A 13,180-nucleotide genomic window follows, 5' to 3' on the forward strand; every position below is an offset into this window, starting at 1 on the left:
CTGATCAGATATCGAACGAAGGGAAAAACAGAGTCACCGATGATGTAAATCATTGACCAAATTCACGAAGTGGAATTTCGGATCTTATCGCAAATCGAAAAATAATGAGTTGGCCGACCAAATTTTCTCGATTACGGCGTAGCATTCAGATACCTTTCCCGACTTATCACAAGAAAGAATAGTGGGATTGAGTTAACGAGCAACGAATAATTTCATAATCGACTAAGACGTTAGCGGTTATCCGTAACATACTTAAAAGAAAAAACACTTGGTAATCATTCAAAGTTTAAAAAAAAAAAAGGGGCAAAGGAAACCTTCCGAGTACTTAAACAACAACAGAGACAAGTTCAAAGGCTTCAAGGAGCCGAAATAGAAAAGTTTTACAACAGATGACGACAGACATCAATCAACCACGGGAGGATCCTCGTTGCCGCGGCCATCTCCTTCTCCGGGACCCGAGACACGACCAAATTTGGTTGGGGCTGGCGCAGTCGCGTCTGCAGTAGGCATCCCCGCAAGAGCATCATCACCTTTCTCCGGGTCCTCTGACGACGAAGCAGATGAGCTGGCATTCTTCGATGCCTTAGCAGGGGAATCCGTTAGCACGATAGTCGGCACGGCTCCGTCCTTCAAAACAACCGCTCCTGCTGATGCCTGCTTCGCAGGGTCAATGTCTTGGTCGGTGGGCTGGTTGGAGGATACAGCAGTTTGAGCGGGCTTCTCCACCGGATCTTCAGGACGAAGAGGAGTACGCAGAGCAATAGCGGCCTCCGAATCGATCAAATTAATATTTGACCCAAACGGGTCAAGCTGACGCCAAATTTCCTCGATCAAAAATCGAGACTCCAACACTAGCGGAGAAAGGCAAAGATCTTCCGCCGGAATCTCCTTTACCTCCAAACGCTCTGCTTCTTCCTCGTAGTGCTTCTCTTGCCCGATGAAGAAGTCGATGGTTTCCTGCGGGATCTCAACACCAGAGGCCTTGATCTGCTCAAGACATTTCCTCGTCCCGAAGGCTTGACTATAGAGACACCGAGCATCGTCGTATTTGTCCCTTTTGTCCTCACGAAGGGAAATCCTGTGAAAGCGTTTCTCGGCTTTAGCGATCATGGCAATCAGCACGCGAACCCTCTCGTGCGTGACCTCGTATTTACGAGATTTCCGAAGCCTGTCCATCTCCTCGGAATGCCTTAGCAATTCCGCAGCCATTTTTGCCTCTAGATCAGCCTTTTCCTTCCGCTGCTTATCCACCACGAACTCGAGATTGTTCATCGCCTCCTTACACATCTGCAGTTCAGCCGCGTCAGATGTTCGCGTCTCGTCAAACGCTTTCCTGAGAGATTTCTCCCGAGCAATGGCTTCAGCCTTTTCCCGCGAAGACACCCGAAGAGCCTCCTCCGCTTTCTTCTTGGCTTCTTCGCTCTCACGGATCTGCTCTCTAGCCCGCCTGAGGGCTGTGTCATACTTCCCGACCAGAACATTCCAGTCGCCGTGGCTCTGATCAAAACACAAAAAGACTTAGCCAAAATAATTTAAGGTTCAGAAAAGAAGGGAACGAACAACCGCTTACCTTTACAGACGAGCAAGAGGCGTGCTCATACTCATCTTTGAAGATGAGATCTCCCACCGAAGGGAGTTGATCGGGACCGCCTTTGACCAACCGTAACAGGCGAGCACAATCTTCCGGGTAGCAAGCCAGCGGAAGCTCACGGTTAAACTCGAATCTGAACCCATCTGCCGGGGTTTCCTTAGGGCGACCGGATACTCGGGTCTCAGATCCCTCCGTGACATGAGCAGGGGACTCATTCCTCAAGCGGTCCCGCTGTCCTCCCGAAGTCGATATTCCCCTCGGAACCTCAGTAGAACGCAGATCACCGGCCAAGGCTCCACGGGATACCTCCTCGGTGACTCTACTCTCCCGTCTCCGTCGGCGGAGGGCGATGGTCTCGTTCTCATCATCCTCCGAGGTCCCAACCTCAGGGATAGCTTCAGGAACTAGAGCCTGAAGTTCCTCTTCGCAGACCGAGGATGAGCGGGGCGGAGCCGTTTCTTTTTTCTTCATCCTCTTCTTCTTGGGAATATCTTCAGAAGGCGGGTCCCCGGCTTTCCTTTTCTTCCCCCCCTTTCTTAGAAGAACCATCCGCACCAGGATGTTCCGGCTCGGAGGAATCCTTCGGACCCCCGGCACTTTTCTTGCTCTTCTTCGAGCTTTTACCCTGCGAGGAGCCGCCAGTACGCGCCTGCTCAGTGGCAATTGGAGTCGCCTCTACGACCTCCAGTCCCGAAGGACCAACCCTGTTCTCAGAAGCGCCTCGCTTGGCACCGATCTTCCCGGCTACAATAAGACTAAGGTCTGGTAGTTGCTTCATCGTTTTAGCTCGGTTGATCTCCTTCTGCTCGGCTCTCGTAGAGAGGGATAATCTCTTCGATGTCGATTGGTTAATATGAGGATGCGGTTCCGAGATCCAGCTTTCTGCAAAAAGAGAAATCCTTAATAGACATCGTTCATTTACTCGAGAACATAGAAAGGTAGTGGAAACTTACGGTTGGCAATCCGGTCTACAGATCTCTGAATTCTCTCTCGAGTAAAATCCTCCCAGTGATCTTGCTTCTGCAACGCAACAATTCGAGCACTCTCCCTCCAATCCTCGGGGTACGTGGCGAGATTCGGGTGACCAACTAAAAAAAAAAAAGAGAAGAAAAACACACGTTAGACGAGCACACGCTACAATCATCACGAAAGGCAGTGTGCAGTACCCATCTCCGCATTCCAAAGAACGCGATAACCAGACTTCGGAGGTTCCTCGAACGCTGACCTGTTCGACTTCACATAGAAGTACGAACGTTGCCAATCCGAGGTTTTGGTCGGATACCCCGTAACCACGTTGTAGTTTGGGCGCATCCTCGTCGAGACGAGCCCATCATCGGAAATTGAAACCGAGGTCAATTCTTCAAACGACCTCACACTCATCGACGTCCCCGCCTCGGCCGCAATTACCGATAGAACGACCATCAACCGAAGAGACCCGTTCATCAGCTGGCTTAAAGCGACTCCTCTGCGGAACGCATAAGTCGTGACGATTCGAGGAATCGGGAACCACAGCTTCGTGTCATTCCGGAAATATGACTCGTAGATGCACTGATACCCCTTCGGGGGCGACCAAGGCCTCTGATCCCGCTTTGGAATGATGAACGAGACCCCGTGTGCATTGAGATCTCGGAGAATAGCCTCCACCGACTCCACGGTGGACTTCGTCCTCTCGACGTTGGACCAATCTTGTCCATCGACGACCGAAGGTCGAATTCTCCAAACCTCCAGTGGGCTCTCCTCGGCGAAGATGTTCCCAGGGTAGTAGCTGATCGGAACAATCGAGGCGTCGACCGCTTCTTGACCGTCGTCGTCACCCCGGAACTGTTCTCTTGCTTCCGAGACCAAAAGACGCTGCGCTAAATCCATATTCTCCGTATCCATCATTGCTCCGTGATGGATACTGTCAGGATTCTCAGCAGAATCCCGAGAAGATACCGCCCCCTTTCCTTTTTGTTCTCGCGTCAAACGATGCGACGACATCTCGGATAATCGCAGATCTAAAAACAGAGATAAAGAGAGAGAAGGAGCGTAGAGAGAGAAAGTACCTTTAGCGCTGCGGAGAAAAATGAAAAGAAGTGGAGAGGGGTGCGCTATTTATAGGGCGAGATAAGCGCAGGGATCAAGGCGTCATCATTACGCCTAATAAGGCCTAAGTGGGCCTAAACCCAATTAGGCGCGTGATCGACAGATGCGTCGATCCGTCTTCTCGATCCGTAAGCGTTTATCTCACGATCGCAACGCGTGATAAACAGATGCGTCGATCCATTTCCTCGGTTGAGAAGCGTTGATTAAACGGATTGACTCCTCAACGATCAGTCACTTGCTCGGATTGAACCTTTTGTTCTCCGAACTAAAGATATCAAATTCATCGAAGATCGATTGCTCGACCATCAATGAACTGGGGGGGACTTACTGTTGGGGATGGATTTAACCCATCCACAAAGCCCATCGAACAAAGGGCCCAATCCAGCAGATCGAGTCAACCTCGGCTCGGAAGCCGATTCTCGGGGTATTGGCTTAGCCAGGAAACGCTGTTAGTCGAAGCAGAGAGTAAACGAAGCGGGACCAATCGACTAAGCGGCTCGGAGCGATCACCTCCTAATCAGGCCCGGAGGGCCGACAAGGCCCAATCAGTAAAAGGAGATTAGATTAAGGTAATCGAACAGAGTATAAAAGGAGAGGAAAGCAAAGGAGAAAGGCATCGACACTTAGCTACACAAACTTAGCGGCGAGATTAGGGTTTATCATCCGTACAATCATCTCTCTGCTATTTGTACTTTTCCGGTTTAAGCTCTCACGAGCTCCGACTTGCTTTTACTTTCTCCACCTTTGTAACATCATCTCGAAATCTAATAAACGCCTCTGTTCGACCCATTTCTAGTATTGTTTACTTCACCCTAGACCAAACTCACCTTAAACAATCACTACCGACTCTCAATAATAATGGCAGTGAAAGGATTTAAAATTCAAAAAACCTTTCGGTTAATTAAAAATTTGAACTGCTCTCAAAATTGAAATTCATTGACGAATGAATACATAACATTAGTGGGAACCAAAAAGACGACATCACTAACTATTACACATTCATACATATACTAATCTCTCGCTACCTAGTTAAAAATTAATTAATCAGACTCTTCATTAATTATTATTCCCTCAAAAATCAAAATAAAAAGAAGCTTTTTCATCTTCGTTTATGAAAAAACAGAGCCACAAGAGAGCGCCATGAGAAGGACGGCGGCTCTTTCTTCCTCGCCGAGTTTCTTCCATAGCCTCTTCTTCTCCACCGCTGATCTCTTCATCACCGGCACATCCAAACCTAGATCCAAAAATTTACTCACTCTTTTGCTGCTTCTGCTACTAGTGCTACAAGTTTTGTGATCATAATCTTTGTTGATCTTGTTCTTGTCGTTTCGATGATGATCGATGCTCAGATCACTATTACTGCTGTTGCTTCTTCTGATTTTCTTCTCTTCTGGTTTGATTCCAAGAGCCGCTTGCCTCTTCTTCCTGCTCTTGATCCCACAAGCATTGCACAGCGACTGCATAGTACACAAAACATATTCAGATTCGGACAAGACACAGATTCAGATTAGGACAGTGATCGTGATCCATAAGATCGAAGTTGTAATAAGACTCACCTTAGGACCAGCAGGGCCACCGCGCCAGAGAGGAGTTCGAAGTGTTCCGCAATCAACGCAAGTCCTCTTCGTCTCGCCACTACTTCCACCGCCGCCGCTTCCACTGCAGTTCTCGTTGTCGACATCTGATAACTCTCCGGCAGAATCCACCTTTGATTTTGATTCTACTGATCCCTCGGACATCTTCAAAGACGGTGATCGGAGCTGAGCAAGTTTGATGATAAGGAAAAGAGAGAGAGAATGGTGAGGGAGGGGATAAAACAAACGGAGAGGAGTTTTATAGTTAGGGAGGAAGGCGGGGGCGGAAACCCTAGTATTTCGGGGGTGGATATTTACTTATATGCCCTCGCGCGGGAGTTTTTATTACATTGGACCCAACCGACAGAACTTGTCCTAATCTGAAAGAAAGAAAAAGACGAGGGAAGATCAAATTTTGATTTGTTCTCTTCAACCGCCGCAATTCGAATAAAAAGTGGCGCACAATTTTTGCTACTTAACGAGAACCGCTATTTAATATGATAGATAATCTGAACTTTAAAGAAATTATTGTATTTATTAATTTAAAATTATTTACAAGAATGAGTCATAAAACAATATATTTATCATCAACTTGTAATGCATCAAAACATATAAATATTTATCTTTTATGAAGAAATGAAATATTAGTTTAAAAAAAAAATTAGTATATAGAATTCGAATGGCAACATGTAAGATAACCACGGTGCAAGACATATTGATTGTGTATAGATATTTTGTTGTTATTCACTAAGGTGAGATATAATTGAAAATATTTTCAAAGTATAATACAGCTACAAAATATTTAACAGGAAACAAAAAAATAAAAATAACGTGTTAACTCTTTTACCGTAAAACTATGGAATTAAAAAAAATAGTCACTCCAGTTTCATCTAATTTTTCCCAATTAAATTAAAAATAAGATAATGCTGATTCGAGTTGAAATTGAAACTAGTTATTTTTGTTCTGTTTTCTTTTTCTTGTTTTTTGCCAAAACTTCCCTTCAATTTTTTTTTTAAATAACACATAAAATTAGGACTGGGCAAATAAACCGAACTCGAAAACCCGAACCGAATCCGATCCGACCCGACGTAAATACCGAATGGATCTTGTTTTGTGGTATTTCGGGTTATGGATATTATCCGAACCGAACCCGAATCTAAATGAATATCCGATAGAACCCGAAACATTCAAAACCTCGAAAAGATCTTGTACCAAACATGATCTCAATTCCTAATATGTATCCAAAATACAATAAGAAATATTAAACATCTAAAATACTTATCTATTACATGAAGGTTGGTGGTTATATTACATGAAGGTTGATGGTTGAAAATGACTGTTGAATCTTGAAGTATTTAGATTTTGATTTTGTTTTCGTTAAACAATGTTTTTCATTTCATGAGAACTTGGTTTTCATTTTATGCTTTCATTTATTTGTTTTTTTTTATCAGTAAATATGTTTCCTTTTCGTTTGATTTTGAATGATCACGGTTGATGTTCTTTATTTTTGAATCAATTTTTACTTACGTTTTGGTTGCAAAATAGGTACAAATCAGGTATTTTAAAACTGAAGAACAAATTTTACTCATGTTTTGGTTATAAAATAGGTAAAAATCAGGTACTTTTAAACCGAAAAACCAATTGGGACCCGAACCCGAAAGTATATTGGGTTGTACTGGTTCTTTGAAGATTTACTAACCCCAACCCGAACCCGATAGAACCCAAACCGGTCCCGAACCGAACTTTCATATAATCCGAATAGGGCTGATTTTGATAAACCCGAAAAATCAAAACCCGATTGGATAAAACCGAAACCTGTTTAGGACCCGGAATGCTCATACCTACATAAAATTATAAATATAGCTATTCATTTCCTTTTTTCTGTTCTGCTAACTTTTAATTTCTTTTCGATTAACTCGATTACTTACTTATGATTACTATTGCTAACAACTCACCAATTGAAATCCGATGTATCCAAACTAAATAATAGCTTCCACACATAAAAACAAAAGCACAATGTCCATATTCGAAACAACTAAACAAATACACGTGAAACCAGAGACATGACTCGAGCATAAATATCCTCAACGAAAGAAGACAGGCTTGTAGATCTAACGATTAAGTCTTTACTCAATGAAGGTTGTTTCTCATCATCACTAGGCCCTCTTGGACCATCCTCGTTCATGTTAAGCTTTATCTTCGCATCTCCCTAAAGTACAATCACAAATTTTCTTTCTTCAACAAAAACCCTTTTCAGTTTCCCCTCCAATAACTTTTTTTTGGTTGCTTTTATACAGCCACTTTTTCACTTACTGTCTTTGTTGTTGCGTGACCTTCAACCTGAAAATTGAACTTAAAAGTGTTAGTTAGACTCTTCGTTTTTAACAATGTGATAAAAGGGGTCTCTGATCAATTGCATGACTGTGTGTGTGTTATGGAGAAAGTTCTTATAATCTTTTGCTTTACCTTGGCTGCTTTGAACAGTTCGTCTAGAACTTCAGACAATGTTGGATGCGCATGAACTGCCAGTTTTATGTCCTGCAGAGTCACCAGTAACCATGCAGGGATCAAGAACTAGAGACAAAATGGATGTAATCAAACATGTAATCAAGAACTAGAGTAATCGATGACCCTACCTGAATGCGTGTTCCTAGAGCAATGGCATTGGATGCTTCATGGATAAGGTCAGCAGCATGCAGCCCAAAGATATGAACTCCTAGAATCTCACCGTTGTCAGGTCGGTATATCATCTGCAATAATGAACACAATGAGATCTCTTTCTTCTTTCATTAACCATAAACTATCAACATCTTCTTATCTTACCTTGGCTATTCCTTCTCCTTCATTTTCAGCTAGAGCCTTTGTGTTAGCCTTGAAACTTGTCTTGGCAACACTAACTTTAAACCCTTCCTTCTCGCCTTTCTCTCTCGCTTGTGGCTAGAAATCACAGAAATTATGTTACTTAATACATTTTTCTTTCTGACTATCTTCATTGCAAAAGGATCTAGAGTTACCTCAGTCAATCCCACCATGCTAATTTCAGGATGAGTGAAGCAAGCAGCTGGAATACTTAGATGATTAAGCACATGATCTCTACCAGTGACTTGCTCAACCACTAGTCACAGAGTAACATCACAGAGTTAGAAAACTATTAACTGCATTTATATTGAATAGGCTTTCGATATACTATTTACCAGAGATTCCTTGAGCACTGGCTGCATGTGCAAGCATCAGTTTACCATTGGCATCACCGATGCAGTACAAGTTGGGAACCTATGAAAGCAGAAATGAATTTAGCATATAGAATGAATTACGCTGGTAAGAATGTAAATAAAACATACCAGTTTCCCATTTCCATCAATCACACGCATTCGCTCATCGACAGGTATGAAACCTCTCTGCGTCACGACATTGACCTGTGTTGAAAAGACAGCTTCAATGTTATCTTTAAGAAGAACAAACGTATTCGGAGGTAATAAAAATGATGGTACTATCATAATAGAGGGGTGTGTGATTTAATGTCATCTCATACATTTTCCAAGCCAAGGCCATTGGTGAATGGAGCTCTTCCAGTAGCAATAAGAGCAGCATCTACCTGGAGGCATAAGAAACCAACAGAGATAAACCAAATGGGTGAAAATATTCTCTTTGTGAGAAATCAGATCTCCCTTAGCTTTGATATGATATTGTGTTACCTCCAACGTGTCCTTATGTTCTTTGGTTTTTGCATCAATAAGCTCAATCATAACTGGTTTCCCATCCTTTGCTGGAGTAATCTGTACAAGAATAAAATTAAATTTCGAAGATGAATACATAGACACATTGGATAGAGAAAGAAACAAAATATTTAGAAATCATGATTTAACATGCTCACTTTGCTAGCAAAGACTCCAGTATGATAGTCAATCTTTCTAGGATTTATCAAAACTCTCTGAGCTAGCTTACTGATCTCAGGATCAAATCCAGGCATTAGCTGATCCAGTGCTTCGATAAAAGTTACCTGCAGACAACATATGACCTCGTTTCGGTTAATAACTATTGTTGAAAGGTAGAGCAGACCTAAAGAAGCGAAAATAAGAAATGGCACATTATAAATTTAGATGGAGAAGCCCCTATAAATGCTATTTCACACTAGCAAGCTCGCTCAATACAGTAAGAAAGTAAAACAAAGACTTAAAAAAAAATGGAAAACATTGCCAAGTCTCGGTTATTACAATCTCAATTACAGGGACAAAAATAATGTTACCTCACTTCCAAGTGCTGTGTAAACATCACTGAACTCAAGACCAATGTAACCACTTCCTACAATCGCAATCCAATCAGGGACCGACTCCAACTTCAAGGCATGGTCACTGGTGATAACAGTCTTTCCTGCAACACCAAATACAAATATACAAGGATTTCAATCCCGTTGCACCCCAAAAAAAACTTTACATTCAAAACAAGGAATGTACCATCAACTTCAATTCCTTTAGGGACAAAAGGCACAGATCCAGTGGCAATGATTATATTTTTGGCAGTGATAATATTGTCCTTGCCATATTTAACCTTTTGTGGGCCCTGCAGAAATACAAACAAAACTTCAAAAAGAGTTAGGATCCTGTCTAGTTAAGTCAAAACGTGAAAGAAAAGCATGTACTGACTAACCAGAACACTGCCGAATCCTGTCAAAATGTCAACACCAAGTGCCTTCATTGAATTGGTCAGATTGTTTCTAATTTTGGTAGCAAGGTTATTAGCATGGTCTGCCACACCCTGACGATCATACCCAGCAGCTGAAACCTGCGGGAAACCAAAAAAAAAACACTATTTTATAAAACTGGTTTGGTAAAAGTTAACAACTTATATATTAAAAAAAGATTGAACATGAGTTTGGTAATTAATACCTGAAGACCAAAGGACTTCATGTGATGTTCGTTCTGGAGCTCCCGCATCCTACCACTAACAGCAAGGAGAGCTTTGGAAGGGACACAGCCTCTGTTAACGCAAGTCCCTCCAACAACATCTCCTTCAATGATCGCAGTTTTGAGTCCCTAACAAGACGACAATACAAATGGATCCATTAAAATAAAAAGTAAGGAAACAGAGTAACTCATCTCTGTTCTTATTACAGAAGCAAATGTAAGAGATTATTAAGAAAGATAGACAACAAAGTAAAGTCACCTTTTCAACGGCGTGTAAGGCAGCTCCATGGCCGCCGACACCAGCTCCGATGATGATCAGATCGTAGTCGAAACTCTTGGGCGGAGGAGCGCCATTAGTCGTGGCAGCAGCGGAGACTTTGAATCTGGTGCTTGGGATGCGAACTCGGTCGCTGCGAAGAGTCAGATGAGTCGAAGGCGAGGAGCAAAAAGCTTCACGTCGGAGTCCGCAGAACTGGAGACTCCTCGGCGTAGAAAAGATGGATTTGGTTGATCCGAGCAGGCGGCTGGGTCTGGTAAGCGGCGTTTGGGAGAAGGGAAGAGCGATGGCTGATTGCATTGTGAGAAAGAGAGATCGATCCGGAGAGAGAGAGAAAATTGATGACAATCACGGCGGAGAGAGAGAGGCGATGTGAGTATAAAATATAAAACGGAGGCGGAGATATCAAGGCGGGTTTGTTTAACTACTACTTTTTTCAAAATGTTTGTTTAATTAATTTAAGGCCCATTAGGCTCTATTATGGGCCACGTAACTTTCATTAGATTCTCTAACAATATCTTCATATTTTTGTGAGATTATGAACCGTCTTGCTCTATGCCTATATTCCCACTTTAGCCTTTAGGAGTGACACTGAGTTTGAGATCATAGGAGAATTCAGCTGCATGTAGATTATAATAATTGATTTTATAATGTGGTTTGGTAAGTTTTGGTGTCTTAAAATCTCAGCCTTTAAGATCATTTCAGGTTGATCCTTATGTGAGTGAGTGTGACATGTAGACTTGAGAGGATCCTCAATTTTCTATTCTCTACACTTTGACCTTAGTCTCAAACCTTGGAATTTGGATCATCTCATATATGTAAAGATCTTATTTTTTTTTCCTTTGATGATACTGTGGTTACAATGTTCCCAAACTCATTGTTTAATTGTATTTGATCTCATGTTTCCTCATAGGAATTCTACAAGCACCTTTATATTAGTCTCCAAGTGGTAGTAAATATAAAGAACATTTTCTTCAATCCACTTTTATCTTTTACTCTAAAATAGAGACCGCTATTTAGAGGAAAATATGCATTCTACATATGGCGCTGTGCTCACTAACAAAATATAAACCATGGATGATTAAGCTGTTACATGACCAGTAGCAACAGGTCGATCATCAGAGAATTTTGATAGTTTGTAAAAATCCTCATCGGACTCATTCTCATTAAACGGCATTATAAAGCCAAAGTTGTTCCACAAAATGTGGGATTTACAAGATATGTGCAACTGATAAATCTAAACATCAATATACAGAATCTACATAGTATATTCTTAATACCCTCCCTCAGTGAAAACGTCGGGTGAACAGACGTTTAAACTGGACTTAAAATCGTTGAAGAGAATCCTTGGCAAGCCTTTAGTAAAAATATCTGCGAACTGAAGTGAAGTCGGTACATGAAGAACTTTAACCTCACCCAATGCAACTTTCTCTCTAACGAAATGGATATCCAGTTCGACGTGTTTGGTGCGCTGATGTTTCACTGGGTTCTGAGCTAAATATACAGAACTGATATTGTCACAATAAACTATGGAAGCTTTAGTTATTGGACAACCTAGCTCAAGAAGTAAGTTCCTGATCCAACACAATTCTGAAACCACGTTTGCAACCCCCTTATATTCCGCTTCCGAACTCGAGCGAGAGACAGTGGGCTGTCGTTTGGATGACCATGAAACTAGATTGGGACCCAAGTAAACACAGTATCCTGAAGTTGAACGTCTTGTATCAGGGCACCCTGCCCAATCTGCATCCGAATAGGCAACCAACTGACTGATTTGGCCTTTCATTAGTTTCAAACCATGATCTTTAGTACCCTGCACATAACGAATGATGCGTCTGAGAGCTTGCATATGAGGCTGCTTAGGGGCATGCATGAAGAGGCAAATTTGATTGACTCCATAAGCTATATCAGGGCGTGTAAATGTCAGGTACTGGAGGGCTCCAGCAAGACTGCGATAGTGTGTAGGATCAGGGACAGGATCACCATCGTCAGAGGATAGTTTGGAGTTAACGTCGACTGGAGTTTGACATGGTTTACAGTCTTCCATGCCAGCACGCTTTATTATATCTTCAGCATAAGCACGCTGACTCATGAAAAGGCCGTCTTTGGTGTGGTCTACTTTGACACCCAGAAAATAAGAGAGCTTCCCTGAGTCGGACATAGGAAACTCAGTCTTCAAAGTTGCGATAATCTTGGCCAAGAATTTCTCATCAGATGCTGTAAGGATAATATCATCGACATAAAGCAGAAGGTACGCTTGTTGTTGTCCTCGTCGGAAGATAAACAGAGAGGCATCACTCTTGCTGGAATGAAACCCCATCTGAACTACAAAGGCTGCAAACCGAGAGTTCCAAGCTCTAGGAGCTTGTTTTAAGCCATAAATGGCTTTCCTTAGACGACAAACATGGTCTGGAAAGTTTTTGTCATGGAACCCTGGAGGTTGATGCATGTAGATCGTTTCATCAAGTTCCCCATGAAGGAATGCATTCTTAACATCAAGTTGATGAATGGGCCAGTTTCTGGAGAGACTGATGTCGAGAACAGTACGAATGGTTGCAGGCTTCACAACCGGACTGAAGGTCTCATTGTAATCGATGCCCTCCATTTGTGACTTGCCATTAGCGACTAAGCGAGCTCTATGTCTTCGTGGAGTACCATCTGCATTAAGCTTGTGCTTATAAAGCCACATACAAGACACAATGTTAGTGTTCTTGGGTCTCAGTACAAGATCCCATGTTCTGGTTTCAGT

General features: G+C 42.4%; 3 protein-coding genes across 5 annotated transcripts; all 3 read right to left on the reverse strand.

Annotated features, from left to right (window-relative positions):
- Positions 1–355: 355 nt before the first annotated feature.
- On the reverse strand, positions 356–2,159 carry LOC117132500 (meiosis-specific protein ASY2-like). Its single transcript, XM_033286802.1, has 2 exons — positions 1,571–2,159; positions 356–1,497 (listed from the first exon to the last, which is right to left on the reverse strand). Exons 1-2 carry the CDS (start codon positions 2,138–2,140, stop codon positions 403–405), a joined length of 1,665 nt encoding a protein of 554 aa, XP_033142693.1. The 5' UTR covers positions 2,141–2,159; the 3' UTR covers positions 356–402.
- Positions 2,160–4,577: 2,418 nt separating this feature from the next.
- LOC103859688 (GATA transcription factor 17) lies at positions 4,578–5,694 on the reverse strand. Its single transcript, XM_009137256.3, has 2 exons — positions 5,233–5,694; positions 4,578–5,133 (listed from the first exon to the last, which is right to left on the reverse strand). Exons 1-2 carry the CDS (start codon positions 5,413–5,415, stop codon positions 4,786–4,788), a joined length of 531 nt encoding a protein of 176 aa, XP_009135504.3. The 5' UTR covers positions 5,416–5,694; the 3' UTR covers positions 4,578–4,785.
- Positions 5,695–7,174: 1,480 nt separating this feature from the next.
- Positions 7,175–10,823, reverse strand: LOC103859689 (dihydrolipoyl dehydrogenase 1, chloroplastic). 3 transcript variants are annotated; one of them, XM_009137259.3, is made up of 16 exons: positions 10,414–10,823; positions 10,137–10,283; positions 9,898–10,032; positions 9,705–9,810; positions 9,497–9,621; positions 9,125–9,250; positions 8,946–9,026; positions 8,783–8,845; positions 8,592–8,666; positions 8,445–8,523; positions 8,265–8,365; positions 8,074–8,187; positions 7,887–8,000; positions 7,717–7,788; positions 7,564–7,590; positions 7,175–7,459 (listed from the first exon to the last, which is right to left on the reverse strand). In XM_009137259.3, the coding sequence occupies exons 1-16, from the start codon at positions 10,729–10,731 to the stop codon at positions 7,286–7,288; spliced, it is 1,857 nt and encodes a 618-aa protein (XP_009135507.1). In that variant the 5' UTR covers positions 10,732–10,823; the 3' UTR covers positions 7,175–7,285. The 3 variants fall into 3 exon arrangements, with proteins under 3 accessions (XP_009135507.1, XP_009135505.1, XP_018513610.1); XM_009137257.3 differs by having other exon boundaries at positions 7,182–7,602; positions 10,414–10,822; XM_018658094.2 differs by having other exon boundaries at positions 7,189–7,590; positions 10,414–10,820.
- Positions 10,824–13,180: the final 2,357 nt, after the last annotated feature.

This window comes from Brassica rapa, chromosome A03 (genome assembly GCF_000309985.2).
Source record: "Brassica rapa cultivar Chiifu-401-42 chromosome A03, CAAS_Brap_v3.01, whole genome shotgun sequence".
Taxonomy (NCBI): domain Eukaryota; kingdom Viridiplantae; phylum Streptophyta; class Magnoliopsida; order Brassicales; family Brassicaceae; genus Brassica; species Brassica rapa.

Bases quoted from the DNA above. Each gene is read 5' to 3' on its own strand.
- LOC103859688 (XM_009137256.3), bottom strand. From the start codon at position 5,415: ATGTCCGAGGGATCAGTAGAATCAAAATCAAAGGTGGATTCTGCCGGA. The intron at 5,134-5,232 runs GTGAGTCTTATT...TGTACTATGCAG, and splicing joins GTGGCCCTGCTGGTCCTAAG to TCGCTGTGCAATGCTTGTGG.
- LOC117132500 (XM_033286802.1), bottom strand. From the start codon at position 2,140: ATGGTTCTTCTAAGAAAGGGGGGGAAGAAAAGGAAAGCCGGGGACCCG. The intron at 1,498-1,570 runs GTAAGCGGTTGT...TGTTTTGATCAG, and splicing joins CCTCTTGCTCGTCTGTAAAG to AGCCACGGCGACTGGAATGT.
- LOC103859689 (XM_009137259.3), bottom strand. From the start codon at position 10,731: ATGCAATCAGCCATCGCTCTTCCCTTCTCCCAAACGCCGCTTACCAGA. The intron at 8,001-8,073 runs GTAAGATAAGAA...TCATTATTGCAG, and splicing joins AAGGAGAAGGAATAGCCAAG to ATGATATACCGACCTGACAA. The intron at 7,789-7,886 runs GTAGGGTCATCG...GTGACTCTGCAG, and splicing joins CTCTAGGAACACGCATTCAG to GACATAAAACTGGCAGTTCA.